Below are 21,586 nucleotides of genomic sequence, written 5' to 3' on the forward strand. Positions count from 1 at the left end.
TTATGGCTTGTGACCTCCAAAAACATAGAGATAATTTTGTCGGTACTTTATAGTTAACCTTGTTTGATGCTGACCACATGCAATAGGCAACTGTTCAGCCAATATTCACCTTAGCAGACGAAAAACATTTTAGGAGATTTCTCTGAGTTATGAGTACTAATGCTATCTTTTTGACCATAATTAGTTAATGGATCACAGCTAATATGTTTTTGTTTTGCAGATATGTAATTCCATCTCCAATTGTTGAAATTTTCTTACCTAGTGTTGAGGAAAGTTCCGGTTTTGTTCACTCCGCATCTCTTTACAACCTATAGAGAATCCTATGTTGAACAAATTTTGATCGGAATTTTTAAATAACTATGGAGTTTGTGAAGAAATCTGGAACTTTGCAAAAAAAAAAAAAATGAAAAAAAAATTAGGACAAGAAATAAAATCATCAAATTTCTTTTGTTGGAAATAGATAGATTGCGTTAACGGACAAACTGTCAACACTCTCCAAAATTGTTTTTCTTTCTTTCTGATGACTAATTTGTCACTTTCATTATTGTGTTTAATTCTTGTAATTTTGTTGTCACATGTGAAGTTCTTTCTTGAGATACATTAGATTATTTTTGTTGCTTACATGAAATGAATGAAAACAATAACAATAAAATCTTTATAAATTAATAATGTTGAGATCATAAAAATCTGTTAATTTCTAGTTTATATAGTAATTTTTTAATTTGGTAATTTTTCAAAATAATATTTAAAACTTTAAGATTTAATCGGTGTAACTAATAGTTTATAGAATCAATTAAAAAAATATGATTATCATATTTTTAAAAATGCTCAAAATTTTTGATATATCAAAATTTATTAGAAATGAAATCTAACAAAAAATAATGTGTATATATACATATATATATATATATTGATAATTTTATATAATTATTAATTTATATTATTGATGAGATAATATATTTACAAATAATTTTCAAAAAATTATTATTTTATTATATTATTAAATTGTGTCAAAAAATTTATTTATCTAATTTAGGATGGGAAATTTTACTTTAAAGTGATTATTAATTTACCGCTATTATTAGGCCTTGAATGGATGTGGTTTTTCAAATGTTTATTGGTTTTAGATTTTTCAAAAATCCATTTTAAACCATTCAAGATTTTATGAAAAGTGGTTTCCCTGAAAAAATAGGGAATCTGTATTCTTAAAGATTTTACTAATTTCTTAACAAAATCCAAAATCCCACTTATGAGTTTTTGAGATTTCCTCTACAAAACATTTTTTAAAAACTCTTTTTTTTTTTTTAATTTTATTTTGCAAAATCCAAAAATCTAAATCTAAAATCTGAAAACTAAAATCTATAATCGAAAAACTAAAACCTCCTTCCATAATTAAGGCCATGAATGTTTTGAGAAATTTTAGGTAGTTTTTAGATTATAGATTTTAGTTTTTAGATTTTAGATTTTGGATTTTGCAAAATATCCACGTTAAAATATTTTAGCTTCTACTTGAAATTGTAAGAAACCACTCAAAAACTAGTTTCCCTAAATTTAAAGGGATCTATTTTTAAAAAACCCTGAATGATAAAAAAATAAATTTTCAAAGAATCAAATCAAAATCCAAAAACTACCTAAAAATAAACATTCAAGGCCTAAAAGAAAAAGAACCAACTTAACAATTTAATACGTGACAAAGAGTTGATGTAACATGATCAATTCACAAAAACGTTAGCCATTTCGTCGAGGCTACACCTAAACGACATGTAGTTAAAGCTTCTCAATATGAACTCGGTCGGGTCTAATAAGATTCGGGTCACCGTTCTCGGGTTCGCGCCCTAATTCACCCTCTCACTACCACAATTACACAGTCCAGTCCATGGACGACAGAGCCACCGAACCACCGCGGCGAGTCTAAAAATTCTCCAAGCTCCAAAGAATGGAGAATGCCACAATTCTCACGATTAAAGAGCTTGTCAACAAAGGTCGAGCCGTCACCGGTGCATCGTCGCTATTCTCTTCCGCTGCTTCTCACTCGTCTTCTGAATCAAGCTCTAAGAACCCTAATTCACGTCCCGGTTCCTTCGATTCCGACTTGACCTGTAAGTTTCTCGCACCGTTGAGTCACCCAGCGGTTATCGTCGGGACGATATCTCTTCCTTCCAAAACCCTAATATGTCCGAATCGTTACTGCTTTCGATTCTCCGATGGTGATTTGACAATCTGCTGTGATATCCTTAGATTCGAAATCCGCGCGATTGGGAGTAAGATTTGTGTTTTATCTTGGAATTTTCTACCTATGAAGCATTGTGGTGGGTTTTTGGAGATTATCAAGTGGAAATTTATGGATACTGGTAATTTGCTTTCTCGGTGTTCTGGAATTGGTTCGTTTCCATTGTTTCCTTCTTTGTTCCCGTCGCGAAACGGTGACCGTAAGTCACGGTATTGCGTACATGGTGTGTTAGAGTCTATCAGCCCTGTGTCTGTTGTTTCTTGTATGGATGGGGAATCAAGTGATTCTGTAAATCTTCCTGGGTTCTTAGTACATGTCATGGCGTGTGAGTGTAAAGCGTATAGTCAGAATGCTGCTGTTGGTTGTAGTCACGCTTTTGAGAAGTCTGCTTTCGTTTACTTTTGTGGGTTAGTGGTTACGAGTTGGCACCCTGCGATAAGGAAGCTAGTTGGAAGAAATGTTGCTCTTTCCGGGTTGAAAAAGAAGATGATTTATGTAAGAGGTGATTCTCTGTTGGTGTTTGTGACGACCGAGAGTTCTGTTCTTCATCCACCTTGTATTTCTAAGAAACAGATAGTTTTGAAAACTGTTGTTGATAGGAGAGGTAACTGTGGTTCCTACCTTGGATTTGTCAAAGGTGTGTACTTGAAAGGAAAGCTTGTTGAGATGGATGAAGATGTATGGCTTTTATTGACGGATCAGATACTCAATAGATCCCACAGTATCCGAACTGGTTCCCTTGTAAGAAAGTCCCCTTTTGCTTCAGTTTGGTGTGTGTGTAATAATAAGATTGTTCCTTTTGTTTTGGCGATAATGATTGATTTGACTAATTTCAGTGCAGATTTGTATCAGAAATGTTCATTTTGTAAATACCAAATTTTCTTGGGGAGAAGTGCTTATACTTGGAGCGTGCTTCAAGACCAGCATCACAGTAGAGTTTTTTTCACCTTTTGAAACGAGGTAAGGTTTTGCTATAAATCGGTGAATCCTGGAAGCTTTCTCTTATGTCCAAAGATTAATCCAGACGGTGATTCAGTTGTCTTGTAGATTCATGTCGGCAGAATTCTTTGAGTCGATTTATTGAGTCTTTGTCCTTTCCTGCAAGATTTTGGTAATCTTACTCTCTGATTGATTTTAGCTATACTTTGTGATTTTATTCTTTTTTATGACTCATGACTGATATAGCTGCAATACAATGCTTTGCAGGGCATTACTTGTCAGATCGTGCTTGCAGAAGTTTAACGGAATTCCATCAGAGAAGGAAATCTTACGATCCTGTCAGGTAACTGAAAGCAGGCTTGGTTCTTTGCTTTGATCCTGTGCTTTACGAATTTCTCTTGCATTAAGTTTTAATAACTTTTATGGTCTTCTTCATTTTTATGAGGTGTTATCAGAAGGATGAACTGACAAAGATGTATGCAGAGTCACAAATACCGTCATTCATGTTTCAACCTAGGGTAAATTGGTAAATTCAAAGTTCAATAAAATATGCAGCTTTTATACCCTTCTTAGGATACTATCTATGCTCATCAGTTAGTCATTTTATTAAACCATTACATTCGCAGGGGGGGATCTTTACTGAGTTCTGCATGCATGAGTCATGTGGATGCAATAGTGAAGCTCATGATTGCAACCTAAAACTGGTAAGTGTATTGTTTGGTTAGATTAGAACGACTTTAGTCTCCTTTTAATTGACATGCTTATTCTTATATCTTGTAATATTAATTCCACCCGTTCTTTTCCGCAACAGGTAATGTCTATCTCAAGTTTTGTCCAGCACTACAAGGTCATGCTGAATGAATTGCTTTCTCAGATTAACAAAAACTCTAGTGCTAATAATTGCTTAAGTCATTCATCATCAACGTGGAAAAGAGACAATCATACAAACACGAAGACTCTTGGAAGTGATGATATTGGTGTCATCTTGCTTGGAAAATTGAAGGTATATTACTTGTGACCTCAAAGGTTTTGTTTCTAGAATTTCAAATACTGCCACTTCATATCTGTGCTCCAATTTATAAGAGGCTGATATAAATACAGTGTGCCATCAAATAACTCATTAAAAATGTTTTTTTTTTCTTAAAATTTTGAGATGTCAGTGTCATCGTGTCAGCTTGACAGGGTATATATCTTTACTTGATATCTGGAAGATATATCTAGCTTTTACATAACAAGATATTTGCTTTTCTCGATTTATACCCATATGTAGCTGTGACATTATTCTTCTATATAGATCTCATCTTCTGGAAGACTTCAATTGCATGACAGAACTAGCAGCATAGATGTTCTGACGCCAGACCTTCTAAGTGATAGAAATGCGCACAGGATATTTGAGGTTAATTTTTTACTTCAAACTGCATTATCTTTCTGTCTGGCATGTTGGAGGATACCAAGTTTTTCCTATTGACTCTTCAGTTTATCCTCTTATGTTCGCTCTTCGATTTAGGTTTCTGATTACAATCTTATCATGGAAGGACTACCTGAATCAATGCTCCACATGCCGTTTCTTCATAATTCCCTTCGCTGTAGAAATGTGGTTAATCCCACTCCATTGGCCATTGAAAACACCTTAACAGTGCGTTTTTCTTTATCTCTTGGTACTGGAAGTTGCAAACAGGTTTACGGGCACCATTCTCTTGACTGGAGGCATGATCTTAATGAGTTCAAAGGGGGAAGGTTTCATCTATTTAGGGTGACCCACAAATTCCCAATGTTAAAAAATGTATGGTTTCATTTTTTAGTTAGCAATCTCCAAGTCTCGTTATTTTATTTATCTTGCTTAAGGAAATAAATGTTGTTGTTTATGCTTCAAGAAGTTCATAACTGTTATGATTATTGATCTTGTACCAGGGTCACCCAGGAATGCCTGACTGTACTAGTGTATTCGTCGAGGCAATAGTCCTTCCCCTGGAACTCATTTGCTCTGTGACTGAGGAAGACGCAGCTGCTCCCTATTTTGGAGAACATGATACTTCCCAAGAAATACGTCCACATAAGAGATGTAAAACTAATAATGGATTACAGAGGGAAAGAGCATTATCTGTGCCACATGAAATTTCCTGCCAGATGACCATCAGATGTGCTAGTAGTCACTGCTTGGTCTCAGCAGCAACTCTGTCTAATTTGAAGGAGAAGAAAAGTGGTAACATGCTCAGTGCTAAGCGTGTGCTGTTAGAATTCATACCTGAATGCAGTAACTATTATGTAAGTATTAATTTCTTATTAACATTGAATTCCCAGGAAACATCTATGCTGCACAAGACTAATAATATAAACTAAAAATGATGCTTTTGCATTTTAATAGCAGGCTTTACAGATTGGCGGTTGCTATTTGATGAAGCATGGCACTGATGATTCTTTTTGTGCTGGACGGTCTGGAATATCTAACAATGACAAAATCAGTTTTAGACCTGAAACACGTTTATGGAGTGTGGAATTTTCTTTTGATGAAGATCTCACCCATGATGGATCTGTGGATGTATATCCTCTGGTTTCGTCTCAACCATCTCTTGTGGAAAAACAACATGTTTCTAGTCCACAACCTTGTTCAGATGTTTCGCTTCTTCTCCCTTATGATGCAAAAGGACTCTTTTCAGTATTTCTCAAGAACTTGGAAGAACTTAATAAGCCATATGCAGCTGGAAAGAATAATAATAATACTTCGTGCTGTACTCACTTGGAGACGATAATGCAGGCAGAGCCGTCTCTGGTACCTCCTTCCAACAGCTTGTTTCCTGAAGGAAATCTGGCGTCTTTCAGAGGCGACGTAGTAGCAGTTGACGCTGTTACCTCTTCTGTCGTTGATGTTTCAAGCAGCTATTGCATTAATGTTCTTGTCAATCATCAAATTGTGAGTGCATATTATACTCTCCCTGCTCTCTGTATTCTTGTACCTCTGATCTTATCAACATTGTGTTTCAGGTGAAGATATTTGGTCCACTTCGAAGGCATTCATATCTCACTGGATTCGGCCCTGGGGCGAGTGCAACATTCTACCGGATTCTTGGAACAGGGTATAATATCTAAATAACAACAATTGCTTAATTAGCTTTTCATTAAGTAGCAAACTCATCTTCAACACCTTGCTTTATTGTTTCTGTAGAGAGGAAAACAGGTTTGTGTTGACGTCAGCATCATTTATCAAGATAAACTCTCGAAAGGCATCGGATGGTCGGCAGTTAGAGAAACCGGCTCACCAAGCTGCTTTGTGTCTTCCCAAAGTCACACCTCAGGAATACGTACCTTGCATGCTTGCTGGTCCTCCTGCTTGTAATTCATTCTCAGGAAACAAGGATAATCAGCAAATAAAGTCTGCCTGCAAGGTAATATTATTTTGGATTAGCAAAGTCGTTTTAATTCTTACATTTATATGTACTGATTTGTTGAAGCAACAGGTTCTTTCAGTTTATCTTCTGGTTCTCCAAACGAGATCTGATGATCCCTCAGAAAACGAATGTAGGAACAATTTTGATATACCACTTGCAGGATTTGTAGTAGGTAAGTCACATCTTCTATTCTAGGGCACTCTAGCAAGGATTAGAATAAGGCATAACTTAGAGCATGTCACCAGAAAGGGAAGTTTGAGTCGAATTTGCAGAGATGTTACGTTTTGTTTTATCTTCTACAGTTGGAAAAAGGTCTTATCATATTACTGTATCCAACTGGTACTATTTCTTAGAATTGCTGTCCTATTCAGTCTTCATTATGTATGACATACAAGCGTTTGATATATGACTATCATCGTCGTAAGAGCTTCGTATTAAGCATTGTGAATGAGTGTAATGCTGCAAGGCAATAAAACATATAAAGATGTGTACCGTGTACGAGTCTATATGTTTATGTTTATATAATCTTTGGTGTTACTGAACGGATGTTTAGACTCATTTTATGCTCCTGAGTAGTATTTCTTCAGTTTCCAGTGGCATGTAGAAAACATACTTGTCCATTAAAAAATTAGTTAATAATCTCTGATGTTTCCATTCTTTCTCTTTTCATGGGTTTTTCACTTTTCCTGGTTTAGATGACGGATCATCAGTTTATCTTTGCTGGACGAGTGGGGAAAGAGCGTTTACAATTCTTAGGCTGCACGAAGCGTTGCCTGAAGAAGATATTGATGTGGCACAGTGGACTAAAAGAGACAGCGGCCGGGAAACAACAGCATACCATCTTGAACAAATTGTTCGGGTTCACAAGAGAATAGTGATGAAGTGCAATGGATCACAGATTGACACACTCTTTCGAGACATCACCGTTGCTGTTACTTCAGATCAACTTCTCGCCAAGTCAGAGGATACGTTCCTCAAGTGGTTGATCCCAAATGCCATTAGCGGCCCCTTATGGGTATGTTCAACCTCATTTATCTTCCTTGATACTGGTTTTTCATTTTGTCCTGAACATTAAACGGTCATACCTGGATAATTAGTCAACAGAACTTACTGATGTTTTTCTCAGGTCTCAGATTGGTTTTATAGTGTGGGGGAATAAACAGTAATATATTGCTACGTACTATTAAGTTTACTAAGCTTAGTCGGGTGGGCAGGTCTGCAATCAAGTAGATTTACTCATATTAATGAGTATATAAGACTAGTACGACGCATCAAAATAAGGTGGCATGCTTAGTTAAACGCTATGCACATGTCTTTCGGTTTAATATTTCCTTAGTTGCACAACTGGGTGTTTCTATGCCAAGTTAATAGTATTGATACACACTGTACTCGTTTCTACTTATGATCAACTTCATTGTTTTGGTTTAAGCAGGAAGTTGCCAGGAGCTCAATGGACATGAAAATGATTGCGCATTTGGAGAGGGAACAGTGCGTGGAGATGGATACATCAAGACTTAATCTGCAGAATGTTTGGGGTAATGAAGTTAGCCAAGTGGATCCGTTGGTTCGAGCTTGGAGCTTACTCCAAGGTTTGTTAAATAGCTGATCATGAAGTGTTCAAAACATTGTGCGGGAATAGATAAGTTTTTTTACTATTGGTGTTTCATTCAAATTTCATAGCCCTTTAGGTAAAAAGAATCTACAGTATACTAGTATTTTACAGCACTTAACTAACCTCTCTATTGCCCTCCAATCCGTGTAAGAAGGTGGTCCTTTCCGTTTCACCCCATTTTCAGTTTCCATGAAGTAGTCATTATATAACTTGTCTTCATCCTCCATCTTCTCGAAAGCCAACTTAAACTTCATGGCTCTTGTCAACATTTAGTATGTAGAATTCCACATTTTCTTCATATCCATAGGCAAACTCCCCCTAGTCATCTTCTCTGGCACAACCTTTTGCTCAAATGAGTCACATCTCCAACATGAAGACCTCACATACTGAACTCTATTGCCAACAGCTGTCACATTATCACCCACTTCAGACAAACCATCCCTAACAATCAAGTTGATGATATGAGCACAACACCTCATGTGCAAGTAAGTACCATCCAACACTAAAGAATCATGCCTCAATAACTTAAACTTTTTAACAAACTTCTTTAATCCAGTACTGTTGGCAGTTGCATTGTCAACTGTGATGGTAAATAATTTCTCTATACCCCAATCAGCGAGACATTCAAGTAGAACTTTTGATATCGTGTTGCTCTTGTGATATGTGATGTAATTAAATCCAAGAATCAACTTCCTTAAGCGCCACAACAATAGAACAAAGTTGAAACCAATATCTTTGAATAAATTATTTTGTTAGGTGAATAATATGAGACGATCTATGTTTTTATAGAAGTGAGTATTTACATTTTTTAGAATTAATATTTTTTGTATATTTCCCTTAATCTTTTTTTTTTTATTTTATGAGAAAATTTATTCCAATGAGCTCATTGTTTTTCTAAAAAAATTTATTGCTTCCCACTTTTTTGTAAGACGTTCAACGATAAGAACATTTTCTGTTTAGTTGATCTAGTGTTATATAATCTATGTTGTTATATTGCATTTGTGTATTCATTTTTTTTTTTATGCTTTCGAGACTTGTTCAAGAACAATGATGTGTCAAACAAAAGGTTAATAAAAAACAAAGAAGAAAATTTTACCAAGAAAAACAAAGCTAGTCGAAATTATTTTGTTTGGTGAAAAATATGGCATCATCTCTTTGCTTATGTAGAAGAGTGTATTTACAATCATTTTCCTTTTAGGATTAACAAAGCTTCTTTTAATATAATAAGATTACAATTATCTTATGCACCGTTTTACTAAGCTTGACAACTGTGATTTCTGATCGTTAAAATTGACACATGTCACGATCTAATGAGTTACTAACTTTGATATGTGATTTCTGATCGTTAAAATTGACACGTGTCACGATCTGATGAGTTACTAATTTGAATATTTAATCGTTAAAATGACACATGTCACGATCTGGTGAGTTTTTAACTTTGATCTCTGATCGTTAAAACTAACACGTGTCACGATCTGATGAGTTATTAACTTTGAGAACCAAGGTTTATATAATAAGATTCCTGTAAAACAATAAAAATATTAATATACATGATATTGGATGAAAAGTTATTGTAAAAAACATAGATCGATTTGCTCTATTAAACAAATAGCTATCCAAATTGATTGAAAATATGCAAATCCTATTATGTTATTAAAAATCCATATGATAATTTACAATATGATATATATAAACAACAATCATGTTAAAAATGAGGAAGAGGTAATGTGAAGATCACAAGATTTTTAAAACTTAAATTAGTATAATAGTAATACTACAATGTATGATAAGAAACTAAGACCTTCTCCAACGGGGTTTTAACAATTTTTAAAGAATAAATTTTGATTTTTATCAAATTTCAAAACTTGGAAAAGGGTTTTTAAGTTTTCTCTACTCCAATGGTTAGAATCCTAATGGAATTCTTATTTTTATGAAATTTAAATTTTTTAAAAAATACATACATGTATGTTTTTGTTTGGTTACAAGAACAATGCAGTGAACAAAGTACAAAAATGCAGAAAGATAAACGTTTATGGTGCTAAACAGAACAAAACATATGAAATAATATACTATTAAGTAACTCCAAAGGTTGTAGCTGTGATGCCTATCACTATAACAGCATTTGAGAAGACAAAAAAGATACCATTTAGTAACCATGTCATTCAATTCAGAATTTGGTCCTGATTGGTACAAAACTTTGAAGACTTTAAAAAAAATTAAAGTCTTGACAGCCATTTATTTGCCAATCATACTTTTTTGATTTTTATTTTTTTTAAAGCTTTGTAAGTCAGTTTTTTTTTTCTTTCTTTGTTTTTTCAGATTTTTTAAAGCGTCAAAACCAGGCTTTAAAATTAAACAAATATAAAACTTTATTTTTTTTTCTCTCCAATATACTTAAAAGCTCTCCAAAAATTTATGTATAAATTTTACATAAATTATTTTTACAATTTAATTATTCTTATTTTTTCTCCTTCTTTTAAGATCCATTTCAATAATAATTATTTTTCTTTTCATTATCATAATGTAAATATATTTTAATAATAAAAATAACAACTTCAGTTTTAAAAGTATTTGTTACCAATCAAATTTTAACAGTTAAAGTTTCTACAGTCAAAGCATCTACAACCAAATTCTCTACTGCTAAATTTTTAAAGTTAAGTCTTTACAGCCATAAGTAATAGCCATTACCAATCGGGGCCTTTGTTTCTAACATTTGCAGTCTCTAGAACTATCATTTCATGTGTTTGACGAGTGGCTTACCCTTAGTGATTTTTTCTGCAATGGACTTCTTTAGGACCAAAGCTTGTCTCCAATTAGCTTGCATATGTGACAACCCGTCCCGTGACCCCACTAGTCCACCGCTAGCTTGCTCCCATGGACCCCGAGCTGGCCCTGTAGGGCATCGATCTTAACCCCTCACTGTGGATAGGAACTATTCATCCAAATCCACCAGTAGGTTATTGGTGCGTCAGGCGTTCCTCGAACCCTGGTCCCCACCCTTTAACAACCTTCCCACAGGACAAGCTGTTACCAATTGATCTTGGATGAATAGTTTCTATCCACAGTGAGGGGTTAGGATCGATGCCCTGCAGGGCCAGCTCGGGGTCCATGGGGGCAAGCTAGTGGTGGGCTAGTCGGGTCACGAGATGGGTTGTCACAGCATAGTTGCATCTATTAAACCAAAACATCCATCAAGAGATAAAAAAAGGTGCATATATATATATTATATACAAGCACGAGTTGCCCACTTCGGTATTATCCAACATCAAGAAGATAAAGCTTCTCGCTCATGTAAAGAAGAGGCACTGTCTTCCAGAGCTGCTACAACAACAAGAACAAAAACAAGTGGGCAACTCAATACTTTTATGATGAGAACGATTTAGAGTTTATCATTTATTATTTATGGTATATGCTATATTCAGTTTGATTCAATTTGCAAATTTTGGTATAGTTTTTGTCGGATTAAATATTAATCGACTAGGTGAAACAACCCGACCCGTTTTTTTATTTTAAAATAAATAATAAATAATAATAATAATAAACAAACTACAACTAGTGGTCTCATACCCACTAGCCACCTAACCACAATCATAACCAACAGCGGAAATAACCAATACCAATAATAAGACCAATATTATAACATAAACAATATCCAATATCCAACCAACAGGAAACATAGAACCAACAACCTAGCAATGTTTCTAATGACCCAAATCTAGCAACCTAACAATGCCAGACAAAAACCAAACGAGTCCCTAGAACATCCTCCTCTTCATTGCTTTGATTCCACGACCACACTTTGCATTTACTTGCACCACAAACACAAATTGCAATGCATGAGTATTTTATAAACACTCAGTAAGGCAATCCTCCCATCTACTGGGCTATTCACACAAGCAATAGAGACATCTATAACCATCAACCAACAATCAACAATCAACAATCAACAATAACAAACCAGGACTCTGCGTCGACCGACACCAAGCATGCATCCACCGACACCCGTTGGGGTTGCGTCGACCGACGCAAGATATGCATCGACCAATGCAAGGTTCACTTGCATCGACCGATGCTCCCATTGCATCGATCGACGCATGCTCGACATAGCACGAAAACCCTAGGTTTTACGCGCCGTCCTCGCACTTGCATCGGTCGACGCACAAAGTGCATCGATCGATGCACATGCCGAGCATCGTTTTCCCCCAAAGATTCTCGCCGGATCTTCGTTCCTACAACCACCAAACTCGATCCCAAGCCACAAGAAAGCTTCCTAACGTCCCAAATAACATTCTAACAAGCCAAACAACAAAAAAAAAAAAGTAGATCAGAGAAATCTCCAGCTTAGATAAGCCATGGTCATGCACTTACCTTTGCCAAGAAGTTTCTGAACCTTAAACAAGCAAGAACACGCTCCTAGGAAGCTTGATATGATCATGAAACCATCCAAGACGACTCTTGAGTCTTTTCAACACAAACAAAGTCGAAGATCAATTCTTCCAGCCAAACAAATATTTGGGATATATTCTTACCCCATTTAGAGCATATCTCGAAGTGGAATCAGTCCAATCAGAGTTCGGATGAAGGAGTTATTTATTTTACAAATCAGGTGAACTCATGGCTACGCGATTTGGACCTACGAGCATTCAACGGCGGATTACGACCACGTCAGAAGAATTCAAGCTATGAACCAAACTGTTCTGGAATCTTGATCCATTCCGGAACCATGGAGATTGGGAATCACATTAAGATCAGTTAATATGTGAAAGATATGAAGATTTCAAGTCAGTGATTCTATCCCAGTTCCAATTTCGCATTTGAGCCAAAGATCGTGTTAACACAGACCAACTCAGCAACAATTTCGACACAAAATCAGTTGGAGGATATCAATGGATCTCGTATGTTTCCAAAAAGTTCAAGAAAACAAGATTTGGCCAACAAACCACAAAGTTACGCTTCATTTGCCAAATGAGGTCAATCTAGTTCTTCACCTAAAGAGTTTTAGGTCCAACTGGTTTAGGAGCTTCCAGAATTATGTTTGGCAACCAAGAGCTTTTTCTACTAAGACCATGGTGAAGAAATCATACAGACCATGTTGTTTCTCATCAGCAAGTTGGATCAAAGAGTCAAAGTCAAAGAAGATCAAAGAAACACTTAATGGGTTAATTGAAGAGCTTATGGTCAAAGAGAGCATGGGAAATTTTATTGGGGATGTTGTCTATCAACTCCAGCCCACTTTGAGCCTAATACAAGCCTAAGAAATCCCAAAATAATCACTTTATTTCGTGGTCAAAGAGGAGTGACGAAAATAAGAGATACATGCATCAAGAGTCATTTTGGAAACATGCACCAAGAGTTGGGTCTTCATTCAACTTAGTATCTTTAATGTTTTTAGTTTCAAGAATAATTAATACTTGGCTTTGTGACCAAGTTTTCTATCCCTATATAAACACATGTAATCTCATTTGAGAAATAATTCAATCAAGAAATCTTTTATCTTTTATTGAGAGTGGTTAACTCCTTTGTTTCTTTGGAACTTGTTCTTTCTCCTTGGTGGGTTACATCAAAGAGTTCTCCTTGGTGGGTTACATCAAAGAGTTTTCGGTATATCAAGTGATTCCGCCGCACTTGATGTTGCCATTCATTAGCTGAGGATTGAAGAGTCGTTATAAGAGAGTTTAGGGCACAAGAATTTTTGGGATTCGTCTCACGCCTTGTCATCTGTCTCCGCGAAGCTTCTATCTAAAGTTCCACCGCCTTGCTTTGTTTGGTTTGTTTTAAGAGAGTTTGGGGCATAAGGATTTTCGAGTTTATCTCACGCCTTATCATCCAGCTTCGCGAGCCATCAGAGTTCTAGGATTATCAGTCTACCTACCTTAGAGCGTCAATTCCTTGGGAGGATCACATCAAGTGGTATCAGAGCTATTGGATCGCATCAAGTGGTATCAGAGCCCGCTCAAGGACTTTTGGCATTCTTCTAATCAAAACCTTTCCTCTTCTCATCTATCCATCTTTTCATCTATCCATCTTTTCATCTTTTTCTCTCATCTTCTATCTTTTATTTTTTTTCTTTCATCTTTTATCTTTTTTCTTTCATCTTCTACCTGTTCATCTTCTTCTACCAAAAAAAAAAAAAAAAAAAGGAAAAAAAAAAGAACCCGTTCTACCAAAGAGAACTCGACTTTTGGACTTTCCTTTACTCATAGGCCTAAACCTTGAGTTTTTATTGGCTCTTCATCAGACCAAAGTCTGCATGCCATAATGTTGGCTCCTCATCGGGCCTAAGCCCGCATGCCATAAATAAAAGGAAGTCCAATATTCGTCTCTCGGGTTGCCACCCTACAGCGCGTCCCTGGATCGTCATCCGAAGTCGATATACAAACCATACTCACAAGCCACAAAGTCTCAGAATATGGTAGTACTAGGAGGACTAAAGTCCCCCAAGAGTCGCGAGCAAACAATTCTGAACACGTCTGAGCCTTATCCCTATCCAGGTTTCCTTCCCGTGCCTCGCGTAAAACAACACAATGTCCTACCAACCACATATCCCCTCACTGAAATACTCATGAACACACATGGATCATCTCACTGCCACTAGGGCCGCCACAAAGGCCAAACAAATGTCCTAAACAGGACCGCCACAAAGGCCAAACCAATGTCCTAAACAGGACCGCCACCAAGGCCAAACAAATGTCCTAAACAAGACTACCACCAAGGCCAAACAAATGTCCTAAACAGGACCGCCACCAAGGCCACTCGTCCCAAAGGACTGTCACAAAGACCACTTGTCCCGAAGGACCGTCACAAAGACCACTTGTCCCGAAGGACCACCTAAACATGTAACTCAGGCTAAACAGCCCGCCACAAAGGCTACACAAGCCCCTCCAAGGCTCACAACCACTAAAAATGGACAAATTCTAACTCACATAAAACTTTCCATTTTAGAACTTACCATTTCTCTAAACTTTCTACTTTTAGAAACTTCTATTTCAGGAAAATTTCCCTCAAACCACCGCCTAACGGAAATTTCGTACCCTGAACACCACCTCATCTTGTTACTTAGTCGCACAACCGACCATCCCTAAGCGACCAAGTAAACAAGAGAGATGGGCTGGAATACTCCATTCCCGCTCCAGCAACGGACTACAACTGGGACCAGGCTAGACAAGTTCAAGTTGCGACCTGCTTCTCGAACTACTTCTTGAACCTTGCCTTCATCCTCGCCTCTGGCTCCCAAGTCTGCTCCTCAACACCATCACAGTCCCAAAGGACTCTCATCAAAGGAATCTTCTTCTTCCGATGTTCCTTGATCCTCCTCTCGAGAACCCTCACTGGTCTTGCCTCCAAAGTCATGTTAGGCTGAAGATCCTCAGGAATCTTAGCCAACAACTGATCATTCTCACGGAGACATTTCCGCAACATAGACACATGGAAAACCTTATGGAATGCACGCATAACCTCAGGTAACTCCAATCTATATGCCACTGGTCCAACCCGCTCAATCACTCTGAACGGACCCATATACCTCGGACTGAACTAAGTCTTAGTCAATGACCTGTTCGGACCCTGCAACATGGCCATCTTGAGGTACACTCTATCTCCAACCTGAAACTCAAGATCTCTCCTCCTCCTATCGGCATAACTCCTTTGATGATCCTGAGCTTCCTTCATGTTCAGCTTGAGAACCTGAATCTTCTCCGAGGTCTCCTGAATAAAATTTGCCCCGTAAATGCTCCTCTCCCCCACCTGAATCCAGCATAACGGTGTACGACACGACCTCCCATACAAAGCCTCATAAGGAGCCATCCCAATACTCGCCTGGTAACTGTTGTTGTAAGCAAACTCTACCAAGCTCAAGTGATCTGCCCAATGGCCTCCCCAATCCAACACACACATCCTCAGCAAATCCTCCAGCGTCTAGATTGTCCTCTCCGACTGTCCATCTGTCTGGGGATAATAAGCTGTACTCATATGCACCTTAGTGCCCATCTCTGCCTGAAACGCTCTCTAGAACACCGAAGTGAACTTAGAATCTCTATCAGACACAATACTCGCTGGCACCCCATGCAACCTGACTATCTCCTTCACATACTTCTTAGCCAAGACCGCTGCTCCATCAGTCTTCTTAATGGCCAGAAAATGTGCCGACTTAGTAAACCGGCCCCCAATGACCCAAATAGCATCAAAAGTTTGAGACACTGGCAATCCTACCACAAAATCCATGGTAATCATATACCACTTCCACTCGGGAATGGGTAGACTCTTCAGCATCCCTCCTGGAACTTGATGCTCTGCCTTCACTAGTTGACACACATCGCACCTCGCGACCCAACTAGCTACATCCTTCTTCATCTCGACCCAGTGATAGTACCTTTTGAGATTAGAGTACATCTTAGTCGCTCCTGGATGAATAGAGAACTTGATCGCATGAGCCTTCCTCAAGATCTCCTATCTCAGCTCCTCATCCTTGGGCACAAAAATCCGCCCATGCACCAAATTAGTACCATTAGCCGAAACCTGATACTCAGAACCAACATCCTTTGAGGCATCCACCAGCCCCAAATCCCTCTCCTATGCCAACCGAACTCTACTCAGAAAATCTGCTCTGTCAGCCGCCTCCAAACCCAACGGCTCCTGCAAAACCGCACACAAACTCAACGCACTGATCTCTCCTATGAGAGACTCCATATCCTGCTCATGAGCCAAAGCTACCCTCTTCTGACTCAGAGCATCTGCAACCGAGTTAGCCTTACCAGGGTGATAAGCTATCTCCAAATAATAATCTGCCACAAGCTCCATCCATCGCCTCTGCCTCAAATTCAGCTCGGGCTGAGTGAATATATACTTCAGGCTCTTATGATCTGTAAATACTTGTACCTTTGCACCATAAAGATAAGATCTCCAAATCTTCAGGGCAAACACTACAACAGTCATCTCCAAATCATGAGTAGGATAGTTGCCCTCATGCTTCCGCAACTGCCGCGAAGCATAGGCAATCACCTTCCCATGCTGCATCAACACACACCCCAAACCAACTCTGGATGCATCAGTATAAACCACATAGGGTTCACCCTGCTCAGGCAAAGCCAACATTGGCGTAGTAGTCAACATCTCCTTGAGGCTTGCAAAGCCTTCCTTACACTCCTGTGACCAAACAAAAGGAACATCTTTCCCTGTCAACTTAGTCATAGGACGTGCTCTGCTCGCAAACCCCTGCACAAACCTCCTGTAGTAACCTGCCAAACCAAGGAAACTCCTGATCTCTGTGGCATTCTGCGGTCTGGGCCAATCTCTGATAGCCTGAATCTTCTCCAGATCTACAGAAACCCGCTCTGCATAAACAATATGATCCAGAAAACCCATCTCACGCTGCCAGAAACTACACTTGCTCAACTTAGCAAACAATCTTTTCTCACGCAGCTTCTCAAGAACTGCTCTCAAATGCACTGCATGTTCTTCAAGACTCTTAGACTATACCAGGATATCGTCGATAAAAAAATGATGACAGACATGTCCAGAAACTTCTGAAACACGATGTTGGCGCGTTAGTCAACCCGAAAGGCATCACCACGAACTCATAAACCTATACCTCGTCCTTCTACTTGACGAACACCACCGACGCTCCCCACGGTGAAGTGATAAGATGAATGAATCCTCTGCTCAACAAATCCTCTGTTACTTCTTCAGCTCTACTAGACTAATAATCAAGTATGCTGACATCAACTCACTACCATATGAAAATCAACCCCTCTTGCCAGTCCAAGAACCTCTAGTAACTTGCCTCTAAGGGAAACTTCCTCAAGATAGCTTATTCCAAAAAAATAGCTTTCCGCTTGGCAATTCTCCACAGCAAATCATCAATACGAGCGTAATAAAACAAACAAGTACCATATGTTCGCATATTCTGATTCACCGCATCAAATGCTTTGCAAGCCGTCAACTCAACCACTTGACTTATTTCCCCCAGCAAGCTTACCAAAACCTTGAATCTAGTAACCCTGTCCATCTCCAATGAACTTCAACCACCATCGTCGCAACCATTAGTTTATCCTGCCATGAAGGCTTCTCGTGAACTTATGTATCTGGCAAACATGCCTTTCCCGGCTCATTCCTGCTGCAACTCCCCTTCCCGGGACTCCAGCACCACCGGCCGCACAATCCTAGCGCAACAGCCACACATTCATGACCGCTCCGGTCATAAAATCCTGACCCACTGGTCAATACATCCAAAACCCGAGATTAAACCACCATCACTCTCTTGAGGTCTACCTTCAGTCATTATGTTTATACTCACGTCCTAGGCATTGCTTGCTCCCAACTCTTCAACCCTTAGGTCGCAACCTTCGAACCATACCGATCTCACTCTTAGACCACCGTCTTCGAGTTATACCGTCTCACTCTTGGACCATAATCATTAATATCTCGGTATCAGGGGAACTAATCATCCCCTTAGGGGAACATCATCCCCTCTGCCACTCTCGGAGCCTACAACCCCTCGAGCTATTGGTATTCTGGGAAAACCACCATCCCCTCAGGAGCAACAATCCTTAAAGACTATAAACATCTCTCGACCAAAAGTACTTCCCGTGGTACGAGTATAACATTACAATGTTACACCTACCCACTCAACTTCTAATATCCAACTGGATTACCCACCAAACAGAGAAATATCTGCTCCAACTACAAATGTCTCTCTATCCGCCTCTCTAGGCTCGATAACTCTCGCGAAGAATCTCGCACCGGTCATCTACCACTGCTCCATCCTCCTAACATAAGATGGAAAGTCCTCAACATCTGCAGCCCTCGGCTGCACCCCGACACATGCGGTACAACTGGAGCCTGCACTGGCACCCCTCTCGGTAACCGCTCCAACAATACGCCAACAGATCCGCCAAGCGATCATCTCGACCCTGGGCTCCACCTGCTGCAACCCCACACCTGGGTTCCCAGCACCCCCGGCACGCTCACCGGCTAACCCCCTCTGGTCCCTCCTGATACGCTTGCGACCCTTTCACGTACCTCCTCGTGGAACTCTGGACCACACACTCGCTGGCCTCGAGACCCGCCCGACCATCACCACGACCACGTCCCCGTCCACTACCAACAACTCAAACACCTTTAATCACTGCACTTCCACGAACAGAGGCTAACAAGCAATCTTAACATAACATAAAAATACAAAAACCAAAACTCACCGTGGAATTACACTGTAGGCTCGAAGAGGATGTTCTAGGACTCCATGCCACACATAATTGACTAACTCACATAATCAATTAATACATGCAATCCCAAACATCTACCGCACAAAGCCTAGCGAACCAAACCTAGAACCGTAAGGGCTCTGATACCAAACTGAAACGAACCGACCCATTTTTTTTTAATAAATAATAATAATAATAATAATAATAATAATAATAATAATAATAATAATAATAATAATAATAATAATAATAATAATAATAATAATAATAATAATAATAATAATAATAATAATAATAAACAAACTACAATTAGTGGTCCCATACCCATTAGTCATCTAACCACAATCACAACCAACAGCGGAAATAACCAATACCAATAAATATCCAATAATAAGACCAATATTATAACATAAATAATATCCAATATCTAACCAACAGGAAACATAGAACCAGCAACCTAACAATGTTTCTAATGACCCAACTCTAGCCACCTAACAATGCCAGACAACAACCAAACGAGTCCTTAGAACATCCTCCTCTTCATTGCCTTGATTCCACGATCACACTTTGCATTTACCTGCACCACAAACACAAATTGCAATGCATGAGTATTTTATAAACACTCAGTAAGGCAATCCTCCCATCTACTGGGCTATATACACAAGCAATAGAGACATCTCTAACCATCAACCAACAATCAACAATCAACAATAACAAACCAGGACTCTGCGTCGACCGACACCAAGCATGCATCGACCGACACCCGTTGGGGTTGCGTCGACCGATGCAAGGTTCACTTACATCGACCGATGCTCCCATTGCATCGATCGACATGCTCGACATAGCACAAAAACCCTAGGTTTTACGCGCCGTCCTCGCACTTGCATCGACCGACGCACAAAGTGCATCGACCGATGTACATGCCGAGCATCGTTTTCCCCCAAAGTTTCTCGCCGGATCTTCGTTCCTACAACCATAAAACTTGATCCCAAGCCACAAGAAAGCTTCCTAACGTCCCAAATAACATTCTAACAAGCCAAACAACACAAAAACAATCAGATCAAAGAAATCTCCAGCTTAGATAAGCCATGGTCATGCACTTACCTTTGGCAAAAAGTTTCTGAACCTTAAACAAGCAAGAACACGCTCCTAGGAAGCTCCTACAACGATCTCAGCTACAGATCTCTACAGGAAAAACCTCCAATCACTAGAAATCACCAAGAACGCTCAAGAACACTTAGGGAACTTTTCTCTCTTTTCTTTTCTCTCAAAAGCGGCTAAACACGACTAATGAGACAAAAGCTCGTGTTAATGGTTTCCCTAACCCAAAACGCAGCGTTTAACTTAAACTCGTCCGCAGAAAACCAACCTTGTATCGACCGATTCACATAGTGCATCGACCGATGCAACCCCTAAATCGGGATTTTGGTTCGCAGATGTTACACTAGGAGAGTTACTCGTACACTTGTGCGGGCAAAAACTTTTTAAAAACAATTATTGTCTAAACTTTTTTTTTGTGGTCAAATATATCACTAATTCGATTATTTTATTATACGCTTGTGTGGACAAATATATTTTTTAAAAATAGTTCAACTAATTTAACAAACCAAAAAGTAAATTAATTATAAGACTAAAAAAGATTCCAACAAAAATGTAAATGGAAAAGAATTAACCAAAAGAGACGCTATGATTTAATCTTCAATAATAAGAAACGAAAGTAATTTTTCTAATATAAACATAAAGTAACATAGTTGGAGGAGTTATCCGCGAGCATATGCAACCAAATGTACTTAACCAAAATAGTTTAAGATATTTATAATGTTTAAAAAATATTTTAATTCATTATTTTGGTTGTTTACTTATTCATATTTAAATGAAATGTTTAATTGGTGTTGTATTTTTGAAACTTTGTAAATGAATAATATAGTTATTTAATTTATAACTAATAAATCATAAAATTTAGAAAAACTAACATTCACCTAATGAGTATATATAGAATATTAACATATCCTTAAAATCAAAATTACATATTTTTGGATTATAATTTGTTTTACTCGATATAAATATTTTGAACTTTACTTTATATGAGTAATAATATAACATTTCTTTTAGTGAGAGCAGAAAACAAAAAGAAAAGAATTCTTCTGCTTAGATATAAATTTATCTTAACCTTAGATTTTTTATTTATTTTAAAGATGATAATATAAATACCTTTTTTTGT

At 38.2% G+C, this 21,586-nt stretch overlaps 1 protein-coding gene across 29 annotated transcripts; it reads left to right on the forward strand.

Moving 5' to 3' along the window:
- The first annotated feature begins 1,664 nt into the window (after positions 1-1,664).
- On the forward strand, positions 1,665-8,391 carry LOC104707260 (CST complex subunit CTC1-like). 29 transcript variants are annotated; one of them, XM_087462584.1, is made up of 16 exons: positions 1,665-2,971; positions 3,072-3,190; positions 3,267-3,341; positions 3,437-3,512; positions 3,615-3,695; positions 3,796-3,873; positions 3,981-4,172; positions 4,464-4,565; positions 4,677-4,952; positions 5,081-5,434; positions 5,535-6,080; positions 6,152-6,243; positions 6,333-6,552; positions 6,625-6,727; positions 7,251-7,570; positions 7,988-8,391. In XM_087462584.1, the coding sequence occupies exons 6-16, from the start codon at positions 3,820-3,822 to the stop codon at positions 8,159-8,161; spliced, it is 2,433 nt and encodes an 810-aa protein (XP_087318710.1). In that variant the 5' UTR covers positions 1,665-2,971; positions 3,072-3,190; positions 3,267-3,341; positions 3,437-3,512; positions 3,615-3,695; positions 3,796-3,819; the 3' UTR covers positions 8,162-8,391. The 29 variants fall into 29 exon arrangements, 20 of the variants coding, with proteins under 20 accessions (XP_087318710.1, XP_087318712.1, XP_087318709.1 ...); XM_087462586.1 differs by having other exon boundaries at positions 1,686-2,971; positions 3,625-3,695; positions 5,538-6,080; XM_087462583.1 differs by having other exon boundaries at positions 1,688-2,971; positions 3,067-3,190; positions 3,625-3,695.
- Positions 8,392-21,586: the final 13,195 nt, after the last annotated feature.

The sequence above is a fragment of the Camelina sativa genome, chromosome 8 (assembly GCF_030686135.1).
Source record: "Camelina sativa cultivar CO46 ecotype springtype chromosome 8, ASM3068613v1".
NCBI classification, from domain to species: Eukaryota; Viridiplantae; Streptophyta; class Magnoliopsida; order Brassicales; family Brassicaceae; genus Camelina; species Camelina sativa.